We start from the raw sequence: 13,836 nt of genomic DNA, 5'->3' as shown, positions 1-13,836 counted from the left end.
CATACTGTAGGTGTCACAATTTTCTAAGTATTTTTAAAAATCTTACTGGTGTTTTTTGGTTGTGTGTTGGATTTGTTTTCTTTTCTTTTGGTGAAAAAGAAATGTCAGAGATACAGGTACTTTGGAAGTTTCCATTACTGTTTTCCATATTCCTTTTACATTTCAAAAATAACATTGCCAGTTCATCTGATACAGTAATTCCCTATCAAATGCTGGATCATATTTCTTATGAATACAAACTAAGATATTGTGTGGCAGTTTGTTGTTGAAGATCCTGAGGAAAGATATTAATATTTAGAATTGTGGTTTTTTAATATATATGGCTAACATTGAAAATGAGCTTAGATAAGATGTGCTGGGTTGCCAAAAATATGAAGTTAGTTTGTTGTGTGTATTTTGGTATATTAAACTTCTTAGCAAGGAGGAAACTTAGATTAAGAAGATATTTATTGTAGTAAAGGGGAAGGGAAAAACGTGAAAATTCTTTTTGCTTAGGATGAGGTTGATTGGGGTTTTTTAAAATGAATTTTTTCATAATACTCCTTTTTCTTATATTTGAGTGCTTCCCAGAAGTAGTATACTTCAGTTATCAGTGAAAATGACTTGCTGATTCTGAACACATAATTTGTATATACAATTGCTTCAATTAAAAGGAGATTTCTTGATATTTTACTAGATGTGTACAGCACCAATGCATGTATATGTGTATACATAGATTTCAAATTTTTGTAAGTAAATATTTGATACTCCTGTTGTGACCTGAATGCTTGCCAGGGAATTGAAAGCATGATTGTATGACTCATCTAATTGCTTGATAGCACTTCCAAATCCTTCAGCTTCTTTACTGATTTTGGTAAAGAAACTGCTTTTTCCACTTTCGGTTTTACAATTCTGTTGATATTTAGCAGAAAATATTTAGACTTGACAGCTCTGTTAAGTAATTTATCAGTGAGGGAACATTAACTTTTTCTCCTGCCATTGGCATCTAGTTTTGATATCAGCATGACTTTCACAGGATCATGGGATGTTAGAGGTTAGAAGGGACCTCTGGAGAGTTTTTGAGTCCAACACATCTGCCAGAGCACAGTGTAGGTCACACAGGAATGTGTCCAAATGGGTCTTGAAAGTGTCCAGAGAAGCAGACTCCACAGCCTCTCAGGGGAGCCTGTTCCAGTGCTCTATGACCCTTTACAGTAAAAGTTCTTCCTCATGTTGAGGTGAAACTTCCTATGCTGTAGTTCACATCTATTTCCCCTTCTCCTGTCACAGGGTGCATTTGAGAAGAAGGTATCTCTTCCTTTCTCACACCCAGACCTCATATGTTTATATACAGCTATTAGACATCCCCCCAACCTGGCTCAGGCCTCTCCTCTTGTGGTGGGTTTAGAGGCAGACCCCCTCCCCACAACAACCATCCCCTGCTACCAAGAATGTGCTGGGTTGAGGCAGCCCCCTCTCTCCCCACCACGGGCAGGAATAAAACACTCAGACAAACGGATTGCAAAAGTGATGAAAGTTTAAATAGAAAGCAGTGAATGTTACAGAGAACCCAAAGCGCAGTGACAAAGAAAGATCCCAAAGCAAACCCAGAGGCATCCCATCCCACCTGAGGGTACACCCGAGACCCTCAGGGCTCCTTCTTCCCCCTCCCTCTGCTGGGCTAGTCTCAGCTGGCCAGGCCTGAGACTGCCCATCCCCCCGTGGCCTTGGGCCTAGCCAGGCCCAAAGCCAGGAGACATCTCCCCCAGTTACCGGCTGGCGGAGGAGGAAGAAAAGAGAACGTGCTAGACTCCGCACTGGATCTTATAGTGGTGCAAAGAATTATGGTAGGAAATACACAATTTCCTGTGTCCATCCCTCTGGGCTGGACTTCTGGACACAGGAAGTGAACACACCAGGGGGGCACCCAGCTCAAACTGCAACACCTCTCCAGTCTGAAAAGCCACAGGTCTCTCAGCCTTTCCTCTTAAGTCATGTGCTCCAGTCCCCTAATCATCCTTATGGTCCTCCATTGAAGCCACAAGTATATCCCTGCCCCTCTTGACCTGGGAAGCCAAAAATTAGCTGTTAATTTTTTGATCATAATCTTCTTACTTAATTTAATGCAAAATGAATTACAATGATGTAGTGGAAAAGAGTTGAGAATAATTCATAGTCGGGTCATTTTAAAATTGTAAACTACAATATTGAATCCTTGTTCAATGTATTTGTGCTTTACTAGTCCTGCTTTAAAATAGTTTAAAAATTTGCAACTAAGTGGGGCAGGTTTGCAGGTTTTCCAGACTACGTCTGGAAAATAACAATGTGAAACTTTAAATTTTTTATTTTTTATTTACCACTGTAGTTAACATTTAACAATTGCCAGTACTGCTGCAAGTGGCATACAGACTTTATTTTTTTCTTTTTAATAAGGAAACATACAGAGCTTGATATCCTCTTCATGTGACAAAATTGCAATCTTGAATGCATTTTACATATTGAATCACAGCATGGCAACTGAGGCAGGTGACCATTTTGAGCATTCTATGGTTTTAAGGTTCAGAGTGGATTTTATGTAACTTGACAGAGTAAAGATGTCCTTAAGGAAATAGTCCTGCAAATGTAACTGTTAAAAAAACTTGAAACTATGTAGAAGGGAAAAAAGAGGTTGTGCTAAACTCTGTCCATGTGCTTAGGAATCTAAGAATTTTATTTCAAGATACATTGTCCTTCTGCAGAAGATTCAGTTCAGGAGCCCATATTGATAAGCATGCTTCTGGATCTTGTAACTGAGATTTTTAAATATTGTCTTTAAGTTTTAAAGGACTAATTTGGTTAATCAATCTGTCACCTTTTACTGTCTTCTGTTTACAATCTGTCAGACAAGCACAATATAATTTCATCTCACCTAGTCCCATAAGACTACAGAGAGAGTAGAAGTGGTCATGCTGAATGATGGCATGATTCCACTCCAAACTGTCTCCAAATGTTTGGAAAGGTTAGGTTATTTATTATGAAAGTATTTAATTTTTAGTGCAAAGCACTGCAGAAAAAATAATTAACATCTGTTTGTGTCTTTGGATACTTAATCCTTATTTTAATAAGTAAGCATCTTTTCCCTGTCTTAATTGTGGTCATATCTATGTGTGGTTTCTTGATTGGTTGTCAATAAGGAAAATTCACCTTGTTTTGGTTAAAACAGCTGACCAGTTTCCTGCTTAGTGGAACAGTGTCTGTCAATAAGTTGGTGATTTCATTCTTGTCTGTGAATGACAACAGCTGCATAAAAGTCAAGGAGAAAAGTGAATGGCTAGGTCTTGCTCGCATATTTGCTGATGAAGACAGCACTTAACATTTATGTGCTATTTCCTACAGATTTACCAGAACCCACACTGATTCTTATCACTAATTACTTGTGTTCAGTGAGTACTGAATTAAAAATGTTGATTGATAATATGTTACGTAACTTACCTGGCTTCAAATATCTGGTTAGATAAAAAGGAAAAGGAAGATTAGAAAAGCGAAGTTAGATCATTGTGTTCTGGAGGCATAGTCCCAGCATTGCCACATAGATATATGGAAGTTGCTCTTGTGGCAATTGCTTTTAAAAATTGAGAGTTTGTTGGGTGTTTTTTTTTTATTTAGTTGGTTAGGGGGTTTTTTGGTTGGTTTATTGGGAAGTTTTGTTTGTTTGTTTGTTTTTTATAAATGTAGGTTTGGAAGGCCAGTCTGTTGAAGTTTCCAATATTGTGGATATTAGAGGAGAATATAATCGTGAGCTTGCAATGAGGATTTCATCTGACATAAACAGTCAAAACAAATTCTATACTGATCTTAATGGATATCAGGTAATTATGGTCTGTTAATTACAAATGTTTGCTGCTGTATTAGAAATAAGTGATTAATTTTTGGAGGGTAATAATTGCTCTGTTGATAATGTACCTGATGAAATATAGTGACTATTTTCTTAACCTGGACTCTGCAGCACACAAGAAAGAAATAAAATTTTCTTTCCTCCCTGCTACAAATAGTTTTGAAAATACACTGAAAGCCATACTTGCTGAGTAAGAGACTACTTTTTTTCCAGCTAGTGTGTAATGAATATTTAAACATGAAAATAATTTTAATATTACTATTAATTTATATAGCATTTGAGAATTCCACTCGCACTTTAAGAAGTTCCCATTATAAGCCAACACATCCTTTTCTGTTAACTTGAATCTATTCTCTGCTTGCTGTCTAGAGGAGAATGTAATTTCTCTCATTCTGTAATTGTGATTATTGGGTTTTTTGGTACATTCCCTTTACAGATCTTTCACTTTTTTTTAAGGTGTTCTTTGATCTAAAAGTACATCAAAGGTATAATTTCAAAAATCCAATCTCCAAAAAGCCAAATAATGCAAGTTTTGCCTATAAAGCACATGGGATAACTGAGAAAGTCCTTAAAATACAACGCATGAAAAGAATGCATTTTATTGAAATTCCTGTTCATATTGCAGATCCAGCCCAGACTGACAATGAGCAAATTGCCTGTTCAAGCAAATATCTATCCTATGACTACAATGGCTTATATCCAGGATGTTGGCGTTCGTTTGACACTTCATTCAGCTCAGTCTCTAGGTGTTGCAAGCATGAAAAATGGTAAGTTTAAGATTATATTATCCTTCATGATTGTCTGAAATCGTTCACTCAGAGATCACCATGCATTCTAACATTTGAAGAAAGGAAATAAATTTCTCCAGTTAGGGCAAGTTTTAGAATATGTCTATAGGGAGAGAGATGGAAGTTGCTCTACAGGATCCAGTCATTCTCATTCTGTCTCAAAGTACAAACAGAGGAGAGATATCACAAAAAAGGCAAAATGAGCAAGAAATTGTCAGAACCATATACTCCTCACCCAAGAAATGTGATGGAAAAGAAGGATGAAACAGCAAAATTCATTGGTTTGTTCTGTTCTGTACTGCTCTGGTAGCAGAGGTGTTAAAATCGATTATGATTTTTGTTATGTTTGTTTGTTTTGGGGTAGAATGCACTAGTCTTAACGTGTACAGATTACAGCCTAACATCACTATCAAGGAAAACAATAGCAGATTTTGAAGAGTAGAGTAATGAAATAAATTACAAAAATTTCCCTGTGTAAGAATCAACATTTCTTTCTTCTGAAGTGAAATCATACCTAGTAAATTTAATGGAGCACTTTGAAAATGCTAATGAATACGTTGAGAAGAAAAATCCATTTATATTAGGAACTCCAAAAGGGATGCAGTCCTGTCCCCTGAAGCAGAAGAGGCTATGATGAGTGGTCTGGAGGGATGGAAACAGAGGTTAGTTGTACTCTGTACTGCTACCAGAATGAGGAAGTATGCAGAAAAAGCTAGCAAGTAGTTGTCAAAATAAGGCATATAATGAGTAACATAAGATGTATTATTCTTTGCTGTAGTGTGTTGTGAGTTTAAAATTACAGTTTTGAAAAATAATGCAGTGAATACTTGGGAGGGAAAAGGGGAAAGCCCACCAGAAATTACCAAAACCTACTTCCCAGTTTCTTTCCAGAAAAACATCATATTAATGTCTCTGCTGACAAAAGATGAATACTGTACTCAATTGATTAAAATATTAGCAAACATTTTAAGGCAGAAAGTTAACACAGGCTGATGCTTTAACAGAGTTGTAGTGGAAAACACCTGACGCAAGACCCAAAGCACATTTTTCATGCCTTTCATTGCTGGAAACCAAATTCCCTTTGGCTTGATTTTGTGAATAAACGACACCACCATGTTTGCAGGTACTTATTGCATAGGTGCTCAACACTAAATTAGCCTTCGGATGCTTGATTGCCTTTTAACATGTCCATATTTGTTCTTTCGCAATCCTAATCTCTGCACTACAGAATAATGCAACATCTAGCCGTTTTGGCTAGAGAGCTGATTTGGGACCGCCACCAGGACCGGTGTGCTTGAGCTGAGACATTTCTGGTTTGGTTTCTTTTCTGGGATTTTTGGGCCAAGAGGTCCCCTGCAGACAGTAAGGACCGGCAGGGTCATCCTCTTGTGTACCTACTTGTGATCACGATATCAGCGGTAGGAAATTTAAAACCCGGCAGGATTGAGCCATGCAACACCATTTTGGCTAGAGAGCTGACTTCTTGCCTGATTGCGCATGCTGGGTCAGCCGACAGAGTACAGAAGCCTCTGTGGTAACTCGGACAAAATATAGTAGTTAGGTGGAATATATATTTTTAACAAGAAACAATAAAACCCCTAAACATAATTGCACCTACCTGAAAGGATCTAGCCATGGTAACAACTTGGCCAAAGGCTATTAGAAGGATGGTAGATACCCAGACAGAGCTGGTGCACAAACACAGAGGTGTCCAGGCTGCTAGCTGCAGAAAGTGCTGGAGCCTGGCACTTGGAATGGAGGGTATCACAGTATCACCAAGGTTGGAAGAGACCTCAAAGATCATCAAATCCAACCTGTTACCACAGACCTCATGACTAGACCATGGCACCAAGTGCCACGTCCAGTCCCCTCTTGAACACCTCCAAGGACGGTGACTCCACCACTTCCCTAGGCAGCCCATTCCAATGACAAATGACTCTCTCAGTAAAGAACTTTCTCCTCACCTCGAGCCTAAACTTCCCCTGGTGCAGCTTGAGACTGTGTCCTCTTGTTCTGGTGATGGTTGCTAGAGAGAAGAGACCGACCCCTTCCTGGCTACAACCACCTTTCAGGTAGTTGTAGAGGGCAATGAGGTCACCCCTGAGCCTTCTCTTCTCCAGGCTAAACAATCCCAGCTCCCTCAGCCTCTCCTCATAGGGCTTGTGCTCAAGGCCTCTCACCAGCCTTGTTGCCCTTCTCTGGACACGTTCAAGTGTCTCGATGTCCTTCCTAAACTGAGGGGCCCAGAACTGGACACAGTACTCAAGGTGTGGCCTAACCAGTGCAGAGTACAGGGGCACAATGACTTCCCTGCTCCTGCTGGCCACACTATTCCTAATGCAGGCCGGGATGCCACTGGCCTTCTTGGCCACCTGGGCACACTGCTGGCTCATGTTTAGGTGGGTGTCAATCAGCACCCCCAGGTCCCTCTCTGTTTGGCAGCTCTCCAGCCACTCTGACCCCAGCCTGTAGCTCTGCATGGGGTTGTTGTGGCCAAAGTGCAGCACCCAGCACTTGGATTTGTTGAATGCCATCCTGTTGGACTCTGCCCATCTGTCCAGTCAGTAGAGGTCCCTCTGCAGAGCCCTTCTACCCTCTTAAACTGATCAACATCTGCTCCCAACTTGGTGTCATCTGCAAATTTGCTGATGACTGTCTCAATCCCCTCATCCAGATCATCAATGAAGGTATTAAAGAGCATGGGGCCCAGCACTGATCCCTGGGGGACACCACTGGTGACTGGTGACTGGCCGCCAGCTGGATGTGGCACCATTCACCACCACTCTCTGGGCTCGGCCCTCCAGCCAGTTCCTAACCCAGCACAGAGTGTTGCTGTCCAAGTCATGAGCTGACAATCTAGCCAGCAGTTTGCTGTGGGGGATGGTGTTAAAGGCCTTGCTGAAGTCCAGTTAGACCACACCTGTCTAAGTGTCCAGGAGAAAACACCTGTGTGAGGTGTGACCAGGTGAATTTTCTACTCAATCCTTGTGGCTGAGCTAAAGGATGAAGTAGCAAGACTTAAAACTATAAGGGAATGTGAAAGGGAGTTAGATATGTGGGAGCAGACTTTACAGACCTCCCCTGTTGAGGGAGGTGTCCCCAGAAATGGGGGGATGGATACAGGTCCCTGTTAGGGGATGCACGGGAAATCCATCCTGGCTCTCTTCCCCTCTCCTGTTACCCTTGCAGAATAGAATAGAATAGAATAGAATAGAATAGAATAGAATAGAATAGAATAGAATAGAATAGAATAGAATTAACCAGGTTGGAAGAGACCTTCGAGATCATTGTGTCCAACCTATCATCCGACACCACCTAATCAACTAAACCATACAACCAAGCATCCTGTCAAGCCTCGCCCTGAACACCCCCAGCGACGGCGACCCCACCACCTCCTCAGGCAGCCCATTCCAGTGGGCAATCACTCTCTCTGTGTAAAACTTCCTCCTAACCTCCAGCCTAAACCTCCCCTGATGCAGCCTGAGACTGTGTCCTCTTGTTCTGGTACTGCTTGCCTGGGAGAAGAGACCAACCTCCGCCTCACTACAACCCCCCTTCAGGTAGTTGTAGAGAGCAATAAGGTCACCCCTGAGTCTCCTCTTCTCCAGACTAAGCAACCCCAGCTCCCTCAATCTCTCCTCATAGGGCTTGTGCTCCAAGCCCCTCACCAACCTTGTTGCCCTTTTCTGGACACTCTCCAGCAAGTCAACATCCTTCCTAAACTGAGGGGCCCAGAACTGGACACAGTACTCGAGGTGCGGCCTAACCAGTGCAGTGTACAGGGGCAGAATGACCTCCCTGCTCCTGCTGGCCACACAGTTCCTGATGCAGGCCAGGATGCCACTGGCCCTCCTGGCTGGCTGGGCACACTGCAGGCTCATGTTCAGTCTACCATCAACCAGCACCCCCAGGTCCCTCTCAGCCTGACTGTTCTCCAGCCACTCTGACCCCAGCTTGTAGCACTGCATGGGGTTGTTGTGGCCAATGTGCAGAACCCGGCACTTGGATGTGTTAAATCTCATGCCGTTGGACTCTGCCCATCTGCCCAGCCTGTCGAGGTCCCTCTGCAGAGCCTCTCTACCCTCCAGCAGATCAACTCCTGCCCCCAGCTTGGTGTCATCAGCAAATTTACTGATGATGGACTCGATGCCCTCATCCAGATCATCAATAAAGATGTTAAAGTACTAGTATGGGGCCCAGCACTGATCCCTGGGGCACACCACTAGTGACTGGCCGCCAGCTGGATGTGGCACCATTCACCATCACTCTCTGGGCTCGGCCCTCCAGCCAGTTCCTAACCCATCGCAGTGTGCTCCCGTCCAAGCCATGGGCTGACAGCTTGGCCAGGAGTTTGCTGTGGGGGACGGTGTCAAAGGCCTTGCTGAGGTCCAGGTAGACTACATCCACAGCCTGCCCCGCATCCACCAGGCGGGTCACCTGATCATAGAAGGAGATCAGGTTGGTCAGGCAGGACCTGCCCTTCCTAAACCCATGCTGGCTGGACCTGATCCCTTGGCCATCCTCCAAGTTCTGTGTGACTGCACTCAAGATGACCTGTTCCATAATCTTGCCTGGCACTGAGGTCAGGCTGACAGGTCTATAATTCCCTGGCTCATCCAACCGGCCCTTCTTGTGGATGGGCACCATGTTGGCCAGCTTCCAGTCCTCTGGGATGTCTCCAGTGAGCCAGGACTGCTGAAAAATGATGGAGAGCGGCTTGGCCAGCACATCTGCCAGCTCTTTCAGCACCCTGGGATGGATCCCATCTGGTCCCATGGACTTGTGGGGATCCAAGTGGCTAAGCAGATCACCAACTACCCCATTCTGGAACAGAGGAAGACTATGCTGCTCCCTAACTCCTTCTGCCAGCTCTGCAGGCCAGCTGTCTGGAAGACATTCTGTCCTGCTAGAAAAAATTGAGGCGAAGGAGTTATTAAGTAACTCTGCCTTCTCCTCACCCTTTGTTACAACATTCCCCTCCGTGTCCACCAAGGAGTGGAGGTTGTCCCTGCCCTTCTTCTTGCTATTAATGTATTTATTAAAGGACTTTTTGTTGTCCTTCACAGCAGAGGCCAGTCTAAGCTCCAAATGTGCCCTTCAAGTTGAGGGCAAAGTGGATTAGATGGCAGAAGAGGAACCATCTAAGGGCATGCCTAAAGCAAAGCAGTCCCCACCAACCATCAGGACTAGTGCCATAAAGAAAAAGGGGAGGGTAATTGTTGTTGGGGACTCTTTCCTGAGGGGAACAGAGGGACCCATATGTCGTCCCGACCCATCCCACAGGGTAGTCTGCTGCTTACCTGGGGCCCAGGTAAGGGACATCACCAGGAGACTACCCAAGCTAATCCAACCCTCTAACTATTACCCATTGCTGATACTCCAAGCTGGCAGTGACGATACTGCTAAGAAGGGCACCAGGACAATCAAAAAGGAATTCAAGGCCCTTGGACAATTGATTGATGAGTCTGGAGCTCAAGTGGTGTTCTGCTCAGTTCCCTCAGTGGCAGGGGTGTACACTGAGAGGAACAGGAAAATCCATGCCATCAACAAATGGCTCAGGGGATGGTGCCAGCAGCAGAATTTTGGGTTCTTTGATCATGGGGCAACTTTTACTGCACCTGACCTGATGGACCTAGATGGGCTGAATTTATCTAGAAAGGGCAAGAGGGCTCTAGCACTGGAGTTGGCAGGCTCATTGGGAGGGCTTTAAACTAGGTGTGAAGGGGTTGGGTGAGGAAACCAGTCTCTCCAGAGAGGAGAGAGAGACATAAACTAGAGTTATATGAGAAATCAGCAACCCAGCTGAAGTGCATGTGCACCAATGCATGCAATATGAGTAACAAACAGGAAGAACTGTTAGTCTTGGTCCACCAGGAAAACTATGATATAATTGCCATTACAGAAACATGGTGGAACAGTTCACATGATTGGAGTACAGCACTGGGGGGTTATAAGCTCTTTAGGAGAGACAGGTGAGGGAGAAGAGGAGGAGGGGTGGTCCTGGCTGTTAGCAAATCTCTTGATACCACAGAACTTGAGGTTGAGGGTGAAAGGATTTAGTGCCTGTGGGTTAAAATCAGAGGGAGGCCTAACAAAACTGACATCCTGTTTGGAGTCTGTTCTAGATGATCCAACCAGGATGAGGAGGCAGGTGAAATATTCTATAAGCAACTAGAGGCTGTCTCAAGATCATCAGATCCTTGTGGGTGACTTTAATCTGCCAGATATCTGCTGGGAACTTAACTCAGCAGAGCAGAGGCAGTCCAGAAGGTTCTTAGAATGTATAGAGGACAGCTTCCTGATGCAGCTGTTAAGTGAGCCTACCAGGGGTCAGGCTCTGCTTGACCTGCTGTTCTCAAATAGAGAAGGACTGGTGGGAGATGTGATGGTAGGAGGCTGTCTAGGGTGCAGTGACCATGAGATAGTGGAGTTTTGAATATGCAGGGAAATAAGGAGGAGCAATAACAGAACCCTTACCTTTGACTTCTGGAGGGCAAACTTCAACTTGTTTAAACATCTTATTTGGAAAGTACCCTGGGTAGCAGCCCTTAAGAACAAAGGGGTCTAGGATGGTTGGACCTACTTCAAACAGGAGCTCTTGAAGGCACAGGAACTGGCAGTTCCCACATGCCAAAAGGTGAGCCAGTGTGGAAGGCAACTGGCCTGGAGGGGCAAGCAGCCCTTGAAGGAATTAAGGGGAAAAAAGAGGGTTTCTCACCTTTGGAAAGGGGTGAAGGCAATTAGTGATATGTTTAAGGATGTTGCTAGATCATGTAGGAGAAAAATTAGAGAGGCAGAAGCCCAGTTAGAATGTAAGCTGGCCACTGCTGTGAAGGGCAATAAAATGCATTTTTATAAATATATTAATAATAAAAAGAGGGGCAAGAAGAACCTCCACTTTTTATTGGACCTGGAGGGAAACACAGTAACTGAAGATGAGGAAAAGGCTGAGGTATTAAATACCTTCTTTGCCTCCATTTTCAATAGTAAGGGAGGACTTCAAGATAACTGGTTAGGCCGCACCTTGAATAGTGTGTGCAGTTCTGGGCCTCTAATTTATAAGGACATTGAGACACTTGAACATGTCCAGAGAAGGGCAATGAGGCTGGTGAGAGGTCTCGAGCACAAGCCCTATGAGGAGAGGCTAAGGGAGCTGGGATTGTTTAGCCTGGAGCAGAGGATGCTCAGGGGAGATCTTATTGTTGTCTACAACTACCTGAAGGGTGGTTGTAGCCAGGAGGGAGTTAGTCTCTTGTTTCAAGCAACCAGCACCAGAACAAGAGGACACAGTCTCAAGCTACACCAGGGGAAGTTTAGGCTCAAGGTGAGTAGATAGTTCTTCACAGAAAGAGTTGCTAGATATTGCAATGGGCTGCCCAGGGAAGTGGTGGAGTCACCGTCCCTGGAGGTGACACTTGAAGCCATGGTTTAGTTAGTTGTGAGGTGTTGGGTGTCAGGTTGGACTTGATGATCTTTGAGGTCTTTTCCAACCTTATTGATTCTATGATTCTATGATCTAAGTCCACAGAGACCCTACCCCCCAGTATCTGTCCTCAGGAAGTTTAAGGGTAACACTTTTTGGTGTACTGTGGTTACATATCTGGGAGAAACTTGTTTCTGAGCACTGGTTTGAAGCCATTCAGAGGATATTAGAGGCTTTTCTCCTACTGCAGTTAAATAAAAGAGCAAAAGATCAATCCCATACGTACTCAGAAGATGAGTTTCTAAAATATGTCACTCATTGGCAAACTCTATTATATCACTCTAGGTTAAGGGATAGTAAGCAATATCAAATATTTACTCTCTGATCAGTTACAAAAAAAAAAAGAGTCTATTCATCTGACTTGTTACCATTAGGTATTATTTCATTATTGACTGTGCTTACTACCATTGTCCTGAGGGCTGTTTGAGTCAGAGAATCATAGAGTCATAGAATGGTCTGGGTTGGAAGAGACCTCCAATAGTCATCTATTCCAAGCCCTCTGCAGTAAGCAGGGGCATCCTCAGCTAGATCAGCTTGCCCAGAGCCCTGTTGAGCCTTACTTTGAATATCTCTGGGGAGGGGCCCCAACCCCCTCCCCGAGTAACCTGTTGCAGTGTTCCACATCCCTAATGGTAAAGAACGTGTTTGTAACGTCCAATCTAAATCTACTCTTCTCTAGTTGGACACAGTACTCCAGGTGAGGTCTCACTGGAGCAGAGTAAAGTAGCAGAATCATCTTACTTGATCTGCTGGCCATATATCTTTTGATTCAGTGCAGGCCTTCAGGGTGTCAAGCACACACTGTCTGCTCATGTTCAGCTTCTCGTCCGTCAACACCCCCAAGTCTTGTTCCACAGGGCTGCTTTCTGTCACCTCATCCCCCAGTCTGTATTGATAGTGAGAATTGTTCTGTCCATGTGCAGATCCCTGCATTACCTCTTGTTGAATCTCATGAGGTTCACCTGAGCCCACCTCCCCAGCTTATCCAGGTCCCTCTGGATGACATCCCATGCTTCTGGTGTCTTGACAGCACCAGTCAGCTTGGTGTTATCTGCAAACCTGCAGATGGTGCACTCAATCTTGCTGTCTCCATTGTTGATAAATACATTAAATGATGCAGCTCCTAGTAGAGACCCCTGAGGGACATCACTTGTCACTGCTCTCCACCTGGACTTCAAGCCATTCACCACCACCCTCTCAGTGTGACCATCCAGCCAATTCCTTATCCACCAAACAATACACCCATCAAATCCATATCTCTCCAACTTGGCAAGTAGGATGTTGTGGGGAACCATGTCAAAGGCCTTGCAGAAGTCCAGATATATCACATCCATAGGTCATCCCTTATGTACCAACATAGTCACTTTATCATAGAAATTCACTAGGTTGGTCAGTCAGGATTTGCCCCTAGTAAACCCATGCTGGCTGTCTTGAGTCACCTCCCTGTCCTCCCATGTGCCTTAGCATGCAGGAGGATCTGTTCTATGGTCTTCCCAGGAATGGAGGTGAGGCTGACAGGTCAGTAGTTCCCAGGGTCTTCCTTTTCTACCTTTTCTAAAAATGTGTGTAATAGTTCCATTCTTTCAGTTACCAGGGCCTTCACCTGACTGCCAGGACTTTTCAAATATCATGGAGAGTGGCTTGGCAACTACATCAGCTAATTCCCTGAGGACTCTGGGATGCATTTCATCAGATTCCCTGGACTCGTGTAT

At 44.1% G+C, this 13,836-nt stretch overlaps 1 protein-coding gene across 2 annotated transcripts in view; it reads left to right on the top strand.

Annotated features, from left to right (window-relative positions):
* MAN2A1 (mannosidase alpha class 2A member 1) overlaps window positions 1-13,836 on the top strand; it is a 175,475-nt gene that overhangs the window by 122,410 nt on the left and 39,229 nt on the right. For both annotated transcript variants that reach the window (XM_054178004.1, XM_054178005.1), the window contains exons 17-18: window positions 3,694-3,827; window positions 4,479-4,620. In XM_054178004.1, the coding sequence (XP_054033979.1) occupies window positions 3,694-3,827; window positions 4,479-4,620 (276 nt within the window). The remainder of the gene's footprint in view (window positions 1-3,693; window positions 3,828-4,478; window positions 4,621-13,836) is intronic.

The sequence above is a fragment of the Dryobates pubescens genome, chromosome Z (assembly GCF_014839835.1).
Source record: "Dryobates pubescens isolate bDryPub1 chromosome Z, bDryPub1.pri, whole genome shotgun sequence".
In the NCBI taxonomy this organism is placed as follows: Eukaryota; Metazoa; Chordata; class Aves; order Piciformes; family Picidae; genus Dryobates; species Dryobates pubescens.
This window is presented reverse-complemented; position numbering and strand designations above follow the sequence as displayed.